Source organism: Melospiza georgiana, chromosome 6 (genome assembly GCF_028018845.1).
Source record: "Melospiza georgiana isolate bMelGeo1 chromosome 6, bMelGeo1.pri, whole genome shotgun sequence".
NCBI lineage: Eukaryota > Metazoa > Chordata > Aves > Passeriformes > Passerellidae > Melospiza > Melospiza georgiana.
The window spans coordinates 28,643,582-28,657,622 of record NC_080435.1 but is presented as its reverse complement, the minus strand read 5'-3'; the positions used below and the strand labels follow the sequence as shown (position 1 = coordinate 28,657,622).

The window sequence follows — 14,041 nt, the reverse complement described above, 5'->3', positions numbered from 1 at the left end:
GCGTGCAGGGTTAGTTTGTTTGTTTGTGTTCAAACCACACTTTTTGTCTTTTCCCAAACGATTTAGGACGCCAGCAGCAACCATCATCAACCCGCCGCTCCGGACGAGCGAGCAGCAGCGGCGGGACAGCCCCGAGCCGCTGTTTGGAGCTGCTGCGGTGTTTGTCAGGCTGAGCTCGGGTCGCTTCGGCGATGGAGCGGCCGCCCGGCTCTGCCCGCCCGGCTCTGCCCGCCCGGCTCTGCCCGCCCGGCTCTGCCCGCCCGGCTCTGCCCGCCCGGCTCTGCCCGCCCGGCTCTGCCCGCAGCCCCGGCCCCGCCGCCGGGCCCCGTGCGGACGTGGCGCAGCCGGGCCGGGCGCGCTGCCAAAGGCCGGCCCGGGGGCGGAGCGGGCCGGGGCGGGGCGGTGGCGGGCAGCGGAGCGGAGCGGAGCGGGGTGCGAGCCGGGCCGGCGGGGCATGGCGCGCGGCGGGGCGCTGAGGGCGCTGCCCGCGCTGCTGCTGCTGGTGGCGGCGGGCGCGCTGGGCAAGCCCACGGCGCGGCAGGAGCGGGCCCGGGCAGGAGCCGCGCAGCACGAGGACCTGCCCGGCTTCCAGTACGACCACGAGGCCTTCCTGGGCAAGGAGGAGGCGCGGAGCTTCGACCAGCTCAGCCCGGAGGAGAGCCGGGAGCGCCTGGGGTGAGCGCCCGGCCCGGGCGGGAGACGTGGCAGGGGGAGGGCCCGAGCTGGGCCCGGGGCGGAGGAGGCGGCCTGGGGCTGCCTGAGTGACCGAGGGGACAGCGGGGCCCTGTACCTCAGAGCGGTGCCCTGTACCCCACAGTGGTGCCCTGAGCTGCAGTGTGGGACCCTGTATTCCAGAGTAACGCCCTGAACCCCAGTGTGATGCTCTGTACCCCAGAGTGGTGCCCTGAAGCCCACTATGATGCGCTTTACACCAGAGTGGGACCCTGTACTCCAGAGTAATGCCCTGAACCCTACTGTGATGCTCTGTACCCACAGTGGTGCCCTGAACTACAGTGTAGGGCCCTGTACCCCAAAGTAGTGCCCTGAACCCCAGTGTGGGACCCTGAACCCCGCTGTGAATGCTCTGTAACCCAGAGTGATGCTCTGTACCCCAAAGTAGTGCCCTGAACCCCGCTGTGATGCTCTGTACCCCAAGGTGGCACCCTGTACTCCAGAGTGGTGCCCTGAGCCCCAGTGTGATGCTCTGTACCCCAAAGTAGTGCCCTGAACCCCACTGTGATGCTCTGTACCCCAGAGTGGGACCCTGTATCCGAGTGGCTGCAGGTCGAAGCTCTGGGTTGTGACTTCTCTCCCACCCCGCTGGTTTTGCAAAGGAGCAGCCAGCAGTCCATGGCTTTGGGGTTCCTCCCTGCTGCTTTTTGTGGCCCCACAGCAGCAAGGCTGTCAGAGGGAGCTGCTGTGCTGGACCTGCTGCTGGAGGCTTTGCTGCTCCCTGCCTCTGGGACACCTGCCCACACCACATCAGTGTTACTGAGTTTCAACCATTCCTTCTCTACAGCCACGTTTACAAGTGCTCTTCAAGCATCTTCCCACTTGTGCCTTCTTTGCTCACAGTGTTTCAGCTGCTATTATTTCCATGCAAAGGGCAGGGACCGTTCCTTACTTTACTTCTTCTCCCTCCTTCACACCTACAGGAAGCCAGATCACTAAGCAGAACTAAATTTAATAGGAGTTAAAGAAAGACCCTTTAATGTAGTTACCACAAAGAAGATAGCTTAAAATACCCTCCATGTTCTCACTAAGATTCCCCCCTGCCTTCTCTTCCACAGGGAGTTGCACTTGCTAATTTTCTGTCTAGTCCTACCATAAGCAGCAGCACTGCGATCTCACTCTTGATCCTTCTCAAAGCTATCACTGCTATTTGTATGTCTCAGTGAGTAAACAGATGAAATGATTACCAGAAATTATCAACTCCATCCTCATTGTTTAAAGAAGGAGCAAAAGAAACCATGTTCTCAACATACATGGCTGTGACCTAGATTCTCATCACTTGTGTCACGAAAATGGACATGCCCTCCTAATATTGGTCTGCACTTACTGGTACAAATAATTCAGTCAGGGATATGATTTAACAACACAGATGTTTTTAAACGATTTTTACAAACTGTAAAGCAAGGGAAGAAGTTTTAACTAATTGATCTCACTGATTGCCCTTTGGAGGGGTGACACAGGCACATTGAAGTACAGAGTCAATAATTACCTTTTAAATGTAGGTGTCTCTCTGAGGAGACGTTGAGGGTGAGCACTGTGCATCTCAGCATCAGGGATATGGCTCCTGGGGGACTTTTGGGAAAGTTTCATAACTTCCAGCATTCCCCAACCTTGTAATCTTGGATAGCAGCACACTGGGAGGAGGTAAAGAGAGGATTAAAAAAAACATCTTGTGGTTTAACAGTCACATGCTGAATCCCTTCTCCCCATTTTTGTTAGGGGCATCTTCTGTAGTGGGTTACAAACAGAGTCACTTCTCAACAAGTGACTGCTCTTAGGAAGAAGGCAGATTTAATTAAAAGCTATTTTAAAATGATTTCTGGGAGAAAACAGAAACAGTCTGCTGCTCTAACCAGAGTGCATGCTGTTGTATTTATAAGGCATTTTACCTTGCTTAGGAAATGTGGCAGCACATTGGTCATCCCAATAATAACAACAGTAAAAAGTCAAGTCCACACAACAGCTTTTTACCTGTGCCTCTGGGAGCCTATAGGCTTGTTTTATTGTCCCCAAGACTGTTTTATTGTCCCCAGCTTCAGCTGAGAAGTGGGATGGAATAGTGCCCGTGGATGCAATGGACCTATAAAAACAGGTGAAAAGGAGAAGACATGAAGCATTTTCTGGTACACAGAAAATGTGTACCTGACTTCTTTCATGTTACACATTGCCAAGAGCTACCAGCATAATCATTTAATACCTTAACAGTAGAAAGAAATACCAGTTAAACAAATGAAATTAAATCATTGTGGGGAAAATCTGGTGACAAATATAGTCCCTCATGCAGGGAAAGGGACCACTGGCAATGGATACAGAAGAGAAAAGGTTTTCTAGTCAGTTCATCCACACTTCACTAATTCAGAAATGAAATTCAGCAGCCCCTTTTTTGCCCCATAACTCAAACAACATGTTCACAAAATCAGTCTGATACTATCAGACTCACACAACATTGCTGAAGTTCAGCAGAAGCTGCTGCTGATATTTCAGCAACCACTTCTGTAACAAAGGCTTGGGCAGAGACATTGCTTCACTACTTGACAGTTCCAAATGTGGTTTCTTGGTGGAGAACCAAGATGTGGAATTGCAAAGAATGTTTAGAAGTGCAGATTGTTTTCCCTGAGGTTTAGGGAGCTCACCTGCTGAGTGTCAAGTCAGGATTTAGACAGGTCAGCTTCTGCTCTTCCCCCTGCATTGCAATGGCACCTCAGTATTCCATGGGCATGGCATGAGCTGGCCACTGGATGAGGCAAAGGGCACCTGCAGACAGGCTGCCCCTGCACCTCATGGGCAGGGCGAAGGGTGCTGGTGTGCCCAAAGCCAGCCTGGATGTGCCAGAGGGCCAAGGTGGATGTGCTCAATTCCAAGAGCAGGCACAGAAGGCAGTTTTACAAGCTCGGCCCCAAAATGGTGAAGTTCATCAGTTGCAGAGAGATTAATTGCAATGAGATTAGTTGCAGAGAACATAAATGGTAGAGAGAGCACTGTCCTTTTTTTTTTTGAACTGCAGCTATGTGCAGAATGTTTCACTCCTGCTGGTTTCAACAGTGCTGGCAGCTTTACACAGGACAGAGGTTTATAGCCCTTTTAGTCTCTAAAATCCCAAGTCTTCCAGCCATGGCTGCAGACCTGCTGCAGACTTGATGCTGCTATAGTGAGTAACTGGCATTCCTGGCAGCACCAGCAGTACTGATTTCCACTGGGAATCAAGGAAAAGAAACAAGTGCAGGGACAGGCTGGGAAGGCGAGGCTGTACCTGGTGTACATCCCCAGCATTACACGCTCATACTCACTGCACCCTGATGTCAGCCTGCTGCAAAGCCAGAGGAGAAAGTGCAGGTCTCCACCAAATCCTGGATTTTTGCTCTGCTTGCCTCCAGCAAGTTTGAGTTCAGGCTTTTTCCTGAAGTGAAGTTGCTGTCTGTCATGGATATATTTTCTGAAAAATACTTTTGCTAGGATTTTTCCTGCTGAGAAGCCTCAGAGGAAAAGAAAAACAATAATTATCTGCTGCTGTGGAATGCAACAGGTGCATCTTTGATTGGTCCATGTGAGTTGTTTCTATTTGATGACCAATTGCAGGTCCACCATTCTTTTCCTTGTTAGCCTTCGGATGAAATCCTTTCTTCTATTCTTTTAGTATAGTTTTAATAATTTTCTTTTAATATATATTTTAATATATATTAATCTATATTAAAAATATAAAATAATATTGTATATTATATTATTATATATTATATTATATATTGTATTATTATATATTATATTAACATTATATTATATATATTATTATAAAATTCTAATATATAATATTAGAACTAAATATATTCTATGTATTATATACAATATATTATATATAATAATGTTGTTAAAATTATATTACATATAAAATTACAAATAATAATAATTATATTATATATTGTTTTATTATTAATTATATTAATATATAAGATATAACAGATATATTAAAATATATCTATTAAAATATATAAAATACATATTTTAATATATTAATATCATTTCTTTTAATATATCATAAAATAGATAATTTTCTTTTTAATACATCATAAAAAAATAAATCAGCCGTCTGAAATATGGAGTCAAAATTCTCATCTCTTCCCTCATCCTGTGACCCCTGCCAGCACCACCACAGGTGTCTCCTGCTCTGAGCCAGCACAGCCACTCCCTGTAGGCAGTGAAGAACAGATGCCCCTAAGACAGGAGGCACAACCTAAGAAAAAGAAAGCCAGGTATTCTCTGCTCACTAATTTTAGTTGTGCAAGTTTCCTTTGAGTTATTCATAGCAATGCTGAATAACAAACAGAGACACATTCCTTTATATGATGTGTAAAATGCAGGAAAACCTTAACCAGTAGGACAGCCTTAGGAGTTTGGGGCACTGTGTTTTTGTGGAAAATCAGGGCCAGATGAAGATTACTAAAATTGGCCTGACATGCAGTAGGGTTTTAATGATGCTGATCTCTTTTTACAGGAAGATTGTGGACAGAATAGATGATGACAAAGATGGCTATATCACAACAGAGGAGTTAAAAACCTGGATTAAACGAGTGCAGAAACGCTACATCTATGAAAATGTGGCCAAAGTTTGGAAAGATTATGATCTAAACAAGGATGATAAAATTGCCTGGGAAGAATACAAGCAAGCCACATATGGTTATTATCTAGGTAAGAGAACAGATTGTATGATCAAGGATTTTTAAGATTATAAAATATGATTTCTTGCCTTGCAGACAACTGGAGGTTGTTGTCACATTGAGGACTCTTGAAGCTCACATTAAATTTTATGGATGCTCAGAGGTCAAAAGCACTTTTTAGTTATTTATTGCAGCCCTTTGCACATGGGTCACCAGCATACAGAAGGTTTTGTAGAGGTATCATTAAATATACTGACACAGCTGAATTAAAGTCTCCTCCAGTTAAAAAATATATTATTTTTTAGCATTGAAAAAGGTACTTTAATTAAAAAATAATATATTGTCTAATTAACTGTATTTGTGAATTTAGTCTCTAAAATCCCAAGTCTAGATGTTAAAAATGTAGCCTGTGTCTAAGCTACAGCAAAGTTATTGATTAAAGTCATTCTTGCAGAATAACATGCTTCAGACTGTGATCAACAGCAAATGAAAATCCTTAACAAATCAGGCAAAATAAACATTTATTAAAAAATATACCTGAATTCCCCCCACCCCCCTCCACGTTCCCTTTGCTTTTATAAGTTAATGAAGGAAGAGGAGGAGAAGAGATCACTTAAGCTAAAGGGCAATACTGACAGAGCAACAAATCAATATTAATTGACCATTTATACTTACTGGAAATGAGAAAACAATATTTACCTACCACAGAGGCAGTTTCTAGAGCAAGCTTCCTGTAGCAGTAATAATTCCATAGTCTACCTTAGATTTAAATGGAGTTTGTTACATTTGTGAAAGGAAATATTTAACACACAGTCCCTGCAGAATTATCCCTGGAACACTTCTCAGCCTTGTCTTTGCTTCCTCTAAGCCTCAAGATTTGGAGAGCAGCATTGTGGGCTTGTGTTAATGAATACTTAAAATTCCCATCTGTAATTCCTGACCCAGTCTTTTTCACATATGTTTGTCTCCCAACATGTGAATTGTGAAAAATTGTTATGAGTATTTTTCATTTTTCAAGTCAGTTTAATGATCCTGTTTTAAAAATTATATCAAATACCATTCCTTTTATGCCACTGAACACTCTGAAAAAATGCCATTGTTTTAAACTGGAAAGAATTGTTAGGTTCCCTGTAGCAGAGGTCTAGCACTGAGATAATTTCAGTCAGTCTGCCACCTTTCCTTGGTTTGCTCTTCTTGAAATTGAAAAGTTGTGTGGATCATACTGATTCCTAAAGATGAAGAAAACCACTGTGAATGAAGTCTACCCCAAATATTGCCTCAGTGGTGCTTGTAAAGGCAGATAAAAAAAATCTCTGAGGGAATACTGCAAAAACCATTATTCTGGATTGTAAGAGAAGGCTCGCTCAGAAATTTACCTCCTACTACTGTCACCTTTAAAAATCAAACCAAGTATTTGACCCCTGAGTTTTAAACTTCATGGGGAAGAGAATTTCCATTTAGAACAACAGCTATTCTGGCAATAAACCTTTTTATTTCTAAACTCAAACAGCTTTGTTTTGCTAGTATGTTTTAAAGGAGAACACCTCTGAGATCATCTTGATTTGTCTGCAGAAAATCCAGAAGAATTCCAAGATGCAACTGATCAGCACAGTTTTAAGAAAATGCTGCCCAGAGATGAAAGACGATTCAAAGCTGCAGACCTGGATGGAGACTTGGCTGCCACTCGTGAGGAGTTCACTGCTTTCCTGCACCCAGAGGAGTTTGAGCACATGAAAAACATTGTTGTCTTAGTAAGCAAAGCAAAATCAATGCCATTGTTTCTGCTTTTATGGGTGAATTTGAAGGCTTCTCTCACCTTTCCAGGCAGGGTTTAGAAAGAGACACACACATAAAAGCTAAGTGGGGAACAGAAAGGGGTGCCTTTCATGATACTAACTTGGTTTAGAAGTCTCAACATAAGAAAGACTTTTTAAGTGCACTTAGACAGCTCCTAAATTGAATCAAGAAACAATCTTGGGGCACAGACTTAAACCAAAATATAAGGAGGGTGTGCTAACATACAGCAGCTGAGTGTTTCATGCAGGCTGGTATCTGCCCCTAACATAAGCAGTTCATTCATACAGGGAATTTTTTCAACATGAAAGGATATTTTTATATTCATTGTGCAAACAACAGTCCCACTGGGTTTAGTGAGACTACATTCACTTGTGTACAGGGGCAGGTCAAGGCCTCAGAACATTAAATTATCAAAGGCAGGTGATCAGAGCTCTCAGTTTTTTCTTGATGACTTTCATGCAAAATTGTTTTCCAGGAAACCTTAGAAGACATAGACAAAAACGAGGATGGTTTTGTGGATCAAGATGAATACATTGGTAAGTGTTGTTATTTGTTTCTTATATGATTTCCAGTCCATTTTTCCATCTTCTCTCAAACTGGCAGCAGCATTAACAACCCAGAGTGAACAGTTCAACTATTTTATACCAGCCATCCAACCCAGAAAGTTTAATTTCATTTTAGGTAGATAGCAACACGACCAGGAAGAATTCCTCATGCTTCACAACACAAAATTCTCCTCTTGCTCTTATTTAACTCAGCTAAGAGTTATATGAGAACAAAAGAGAATCTGGAATAATATTTTTCATGGCAGGGATATTCTTTGTATATTGCACCATGTTAACTGCTGTTTGAAGGCACTGTTTAGAAATGCAGGAGGATGAGAAAATGAATTAGTCTTTTCCCAAATAAATGGTTTTGGATGGTGCTCAAATATCCAAGACACCTGGGAATCAACCATTGCAAAAAGAGAAAGTTCACCTTGTTCCTGCTAGGTTTTTTTCCTAGTTTAATTAGTAAGTAAAGCCCATACTTCTGTACTGATGATACCATTCTATTTTGATGAGTTTTAAATCCAGAAAGTAGCACTAAGAAGGCATTAGTGCAAAGTTGGATGAAGCTTTCTGTTTCTAGTGGTGCTATAAAGATCACTTCACATAGAATCAGGAACAATATACACACACTAATTAATGGCAGGGGGTTCTGTTCCTTGTAAATTATATTTAGCCCAGAAAGTGAATGCTATTCATCTATGACTGAAATAACAGAGCAGCATAATTTCCACAGTAATTTCAGTTCATTCAGTGACATTACCTACATATAATTATAAGGTAATTGTCAACATTTGTTACCATGTGAATGCTGGTTCTTCTTGTCTTCTATAGATAGGAACATAGAATGTTCTAGTCACGATCACCCCACATTGGCAAGGATGATAAAAATCAAATTGACAGGACATGTCAGTTGCTTCAAATAAACAATATAATTTGCACTTTAAAAAATGAAAAAAGAAAGTGAATGTGTTGTCTGAAGTTTTCTTCCTGAGTTGAGAAAACTATGCTTAAAATATTCCTACTTTCCTTTTTCAGATGTATTTTTTTTAAATTTTGATGAAGTTGGGATTAAGAAACCAACAGAAAACGAAATCTCTTCTTTGGTAGTTTATAAGGAGCAACAAAAAGAAGTCCAAAAATTTCAGTCTCTAGATGGAGTATTTGTTGGGGGGATCTGTTGAAGCTTATAGAATGATCCCACCCTCCATTCCCTTCTTTGCTCCCATTTTGTCTTTTGCAAAATTTGGTTTAGCTTTACACAAGCAGCGGAGCAAAATGCCTATAAAAATGTTGAGCAGAGAGGACTAAATTCTCACTGTGCATGGGCAGGTAACAGAGTATTTCAGGGACACTGGGGACAGTGACAATGGAGAGCCTCAGCCCAGTGTCAGGGGTACTTACTCCTGCCTTGGAATTCAGCATTTGTGTTTCCCACAGGTACCAGCCAGCCTTTGACCCTCACACCATCCATGAGGGTCCTTGAAAACCAAATCCAGAAGGCACTGGAGAGGAGAGGTGTCACAAAGCAGGTTTCATTCTAAATAGAGAAGTGGAAGGCTTGAGGATGAGTAGGAAGGGATTGGCCACAGTGACCAGAAGGATGACAGAGACACCACTCATGATTTGGAAAGCCCTGTGATGTAAAGAACATTGGTTTGAATAATCACTGCTGCTGTGCTGTGTTTATGCAGAAAGCAGCTGCCACTGTGGCTCTGAAAATGCAGCACAGGAGTGATGTGCAGAGCAGCTGCGGTGTGTGACCTCTGCATCCTGCCACACACACTGCTCCCTCCCCAGGTCCCAGGCTGTGACCAGTGCTCTGTGCCTGTGGCTCCTCACACAGTGCACCATGACTCCTGACTTCTCCAGCTCTTTCCTGGAGCAGTGTCTTCTGCTGGAATGTGCTGCAGCACTGCATGCCTAAAAGAGAGCTGGTCTCCTAAGCTGAATGTCTCTCACACAAGACTTCTCTAAAATGCATGCAGGTTCCATTTAGCAATTTTTGTTTGCCTAAATTCCCCCTGTGCCTTTTTTCCTGTAATCACTCTGCTGGCTGGAGTCTGATCTTATCCACAAAGACATGTACTGGCAGGGACAAGATAAAATGGCTGAGTTCCTTTCTCCCCATGTGACCAAGCCTAGCACTAAAGCTTAAGACTGCTGTTCAGCCAGAGATCCTTAGAGGATTTTGTTCATTCTGAAATTCAGATGATGGCCTTTGAACATGTTAGCTCTCTTGTTAGCCCCACCAGAAGTGCACAGGTATGATACAGGGTGCTGTGAGAATGGGCAGAATCACCAGCAGTGAAGAAATAGGCCTGAGAGAAGATGCAGCTACTCCATCTACACCCCACATTTCTCTTTCTGTACAGAGACACTGTGCAAAGAATGAAAAGTTCAGTCTCTTCTGAGGAACACTGAAAAATCTTTATTTTGTGCTTAATTTGCAAAGTAAATAGGACTCAAGTAAGACCCTTATTTCCTCTCCAGCTGATATGTTTGCAAATGAGGAGGGTGGACCAGAGCCTGACTGGGTGATTACAGAGCGTGAGCAGTTCTCAGATTTCCGTGATCTCAACAAGGATGGAAAGATGGACAAAGATGAGATCCAGCACTGGATCCTCCCCCAGGACTATGACCATGCACTAGCTGAAGCCAGGCACTTAGTCTATGAATCTGATGTAGACAAGGTATGTGGTGCTCCAGTGTTGTTTTTAAAGAAGTTATATAGGGTCTTGTGGGTTTTTTAAAACACCAGCTTGCAAGAATTTATTCCTACTAACTTTAGAGCCTAGACTTGCTAATGGATTAAAGAGGCTAGACTTCTCTTTAGAGGCTAGACTTGCTGGTGGATTAATGTTTCCATCCCAATCTCAGCTGGTAGTGTTAGAATTACAAAGTGTTACAATACAGTTTATCAGCTTTAGAAGGTCCCCTGGTTTTCATTAGATGAGATGAGAAACTATCACTATTTTAACACAGCAAAAAATACTTTTTCCTTTAAGAGTGGTCATTACTTCTGTATGTTAATATAGACTAAGAGAGGTAAATAAAGTTACATTTAGATACCCCTTGTACTCAAATATAGGGGTAGCAAACCCACTCTTAGTTCTATATTCAAGCACATACCTTTCACTTAAACACTAGCTCTGATCAGGGACAGCATATGAGGAACCTGAAAGCCAAAATGCTCTGAACACAGAAAACTGCTAACATAAGCAACCACCTTCCACAAAGTGCACCAGAGGATTTTTGTTTTTACAGTCAGGAAGATGAACCAAACCACAAAACTGTGCACCAGGTAATCCACTGTTAACCTGCTGTTCCTACTGCTTGGCATTACAAAGAACTTTCAGTTAGCAGTTTGACCTACCTGAAGCTTGTGGGGCTTCTGTCTTCCACTAAGGCCCAAATTTCACTCACGGAGACAGCTACAAATGATTGCTGAACCTGCAGTCTGCTGCTGTGAAGAACTGTTTCCCAGGGCTCTTGCAAGTCTGTGCTGGTGTGTCTTTGTGTCTTAGACTTAGTTCTGAAAATATTCTTACAGAGTTGGTTTTTTTTTTTTTTTTTTCTTCTACCAGGATCAAAAACTAACAAAAGAGGAAGTTCTAGACAACTGGAACATGTTTGTTGGAAGTCAAGCTACCAATTATGGGGAGGACCTCACGAGAAACCATGATGAGCTATGATCCAGTGTGCCAGCCAGTGTGCCACACATCTTTTCTCCACCTTACTGAAATCACTGTGTCCATCCCCTCCAGGAGGGAAGATGGCCAAGGGACACTCACAACTGAATGACTTGCATTAAGATTATTTTTAACATGCCAGCTTATTACCTCAGAAACCACATAGAAATAGCTTTTTTACTCCTTTCACATGGTTGAATACAATCTTTAGTTACTAGAGTTTTATTTTTGAAAAAATTAAGAGTGTAACTTTTCTGAATAGGTTAGAGCCTGGCATGGAAAAGGGACTTTTAAAAACATTGCAAAGATCTTTAATAGCCAAGTATTTTCTTCAAATACCCACTTTTACCATAGTGAAATGCACCTAGGATTAGAACCCTAATGTTTAATCAGACTTAAGTTATTTAGTTGTCTTTTCTAATAGTTTAGAGGTGACCCTTTGAGCCTCCTGCCCAGAGAAGAGTTTGATACCAGCTTTGTCTCCACAGAGTTGCTGTGTTGGGTGAGTGCTGCTGCAGCCCCCTGGCTCCTGCTCCAGTGTGCAAATGCACAGGTCCCTTGTTCCTGACCCTGCATTCCCAGGCAGGGATGCAGAGTCCAGCCTGGCAGCTGCTCCTTCCACAGCAGGGTAATGTACAGCTGTTTGTGGGCCCTTGGCCTGGCTGCTTCCTGGGAGGAGTTGTGCCACATGGAGCATAATTTATCTCCTGCTTTTCACACTTCACCCCAGCCCTGCTCCTGTTCACACAGTGTGAATGGCAGCAGCTCTGTGATGGAGAAGGAATGAGACATGTCATCCCTCTGGGCCTTCTGTCTCCTCTGCCACTAAGGGGACAGATTCTTGTGGCTGAACTTCTGGGTTTGTGTGTTTATACCTGTAACTCTAGAGACAGCTCCCATTCCAAAAAAGGGGGAAGTCTTCCGCATAGGTGCTTTATTTTTTACTGTATAATGTGAGTTGTTACATGTATATTTTTATATAACCAACTTCTCCAAGTTTGGTTGTTTTTATCTGTACTGGTTTGAAAAGAAGCACAATAAAACCAATACTTCTTTTTGATACTGTGAAGGTGCAATAACATTAACACAGATTAGCAGAGAGATGATGTGAAAACACAAACCAAGCCTCTAAAGCCAGTAGTTATCAAAGCACTGGGATGGTCATTTCCAAAAGCATCTGCACATACAACCCCAACGGTTCTTTGTCACCTCATTAAATAAAAAAAAGAAAAGCCAAAAAGAAGTGCATTGTACATAGCAGCTGTAACTAGAATTTGTTCTGGACACTAGTACTGGGGGATCAGGACTCCCCAGCAGCATTCTCTGGGAGGTTCCTGGAAGGTTTGGTGTAAAACATCACACCCTGAACAATCCAGAGGGGAGCTTTGAGACTCCCAGGCTGTGAGACACTTCAGCAGTTCAACACATTTGTAAAAATCATCAGGAGGCAGTGCAAAACTGTGACCTCTGTGAACAGTGCCATTTTTATAAGGTCATGGAAGAACCCTGGTGCAATATTTTACATCTTGCAGTTGAAGATAATTAAATGTAGATTGCTGAGTCTGACAGAAATTACATGTGCTTGCTGGCAGCACCACTAAGCTTTTGGGGTGCACATCTTGTGACATTGCCAGCAATGTCTCTGAAAAATCCCCACCTCTCCCACTAACATAGAGCAGGGAAAATGTCATAAAAGTGAACTGGTTTTGTTTTTACAGTACCCTCAAGTTAAATAGAAGCCTAAATGCAGTGTTATCTGGGAAGCAATAAAATTGTATCTTGGCACGTGAAAATGATTATATATTTTCTTTATGGCTTGGATTTGGAAAGGTTTATTGTACTCAATAATCCTGACAATCTTTATCAAACTAACATGTTTTGCTAACAGATTTTCAGCACTCTCTGTGTACTCAGATTATCTTCTGCTGTTTCAGGAAACAATACCTCAAAAGACCTCAAAAAAACACTTGTTTCCTGCAAGTGAAACTGCAGCTCAGGCTGGATACTAAGCCAAGGATTTTCACTGGAGCCCAGGGGAAGGTTGTTTGCTCACTCTTGTTGAAATTCAGTGGGAGTTGGGTGCTGAGACACTAAGCATTGTTGCCCACAGCTAAACATGACACTTCTGAATGCTCTGTGCACTGTCCCAACAAAAAAACCACATCTGTGCTTTGACAAGCAATCACATTTTTTTCCACGTTACTAAATGAGTTTGGAACAGAATTAGCAGCACACAAGAGAAAAATCCTGTTCTCATATTTGTTCTTGATTCCTGTTACTGCTTGGAACACATTGGTATTTTCCAGGGTAAAACTGTACTTACGTGAGTAAGAATGCTGAAATCAGAGGAGCTTTTCACACAAACAGTAACTGAAAATTCAGATCGAGAAAAAGGTTTTCTTTTTTTTCCAAAAGAATGGTACTCAGCATATATCCAGCTAGGAAAAAGGCAAACATGCCAATTAGAATGAGGTTTAAAATAATCAAATTATTTATCAATAGTGGGTTATGGGGTCATAGTATGATTAGGAGCTTTTTTAATGAAGCAGTTTTAGAGAACATAAGTATCCCTGATGTGATTTCATTTTAAAGGCTCCCCTGTTTCTGCAGTTCTCCAGGGTGT

The 14,041-nt window shown here is 42.6% G+C and overlaps 1 protein-coding gene across 1 annotated transcript; it reads left to right on the top strand.

The window, feature by feature from the left end:
• The first annotated feature begins 454 nt into the window (after nucleotides 1–454).
• On the top strand, nucleotides 455–13,211 carry RCN1 (reticulocalbin 1). The gene is made up of 6 exons (XM_058026415.1): nucleotides 455–675; nucleotides 5,219–5,412; nucleotides 6,954–7,132; nucleotides 7,654–7,714; nucleotides 10,220–10,419; nucleotides 11,314–13,211. Exons 1-6 carry the CDS (start codon nucleotides 455–457, stop codon nucleotides 11,419–11,421), a joined length of 963 nt encoding a protein of 320 aa, XP_057882398.1. The 3' UTR covers nucleotides 11,422–13,211.
• The last annotated feature ends 830 nt before the right edge of the window (nucleotides 13,212–14,041 follow it).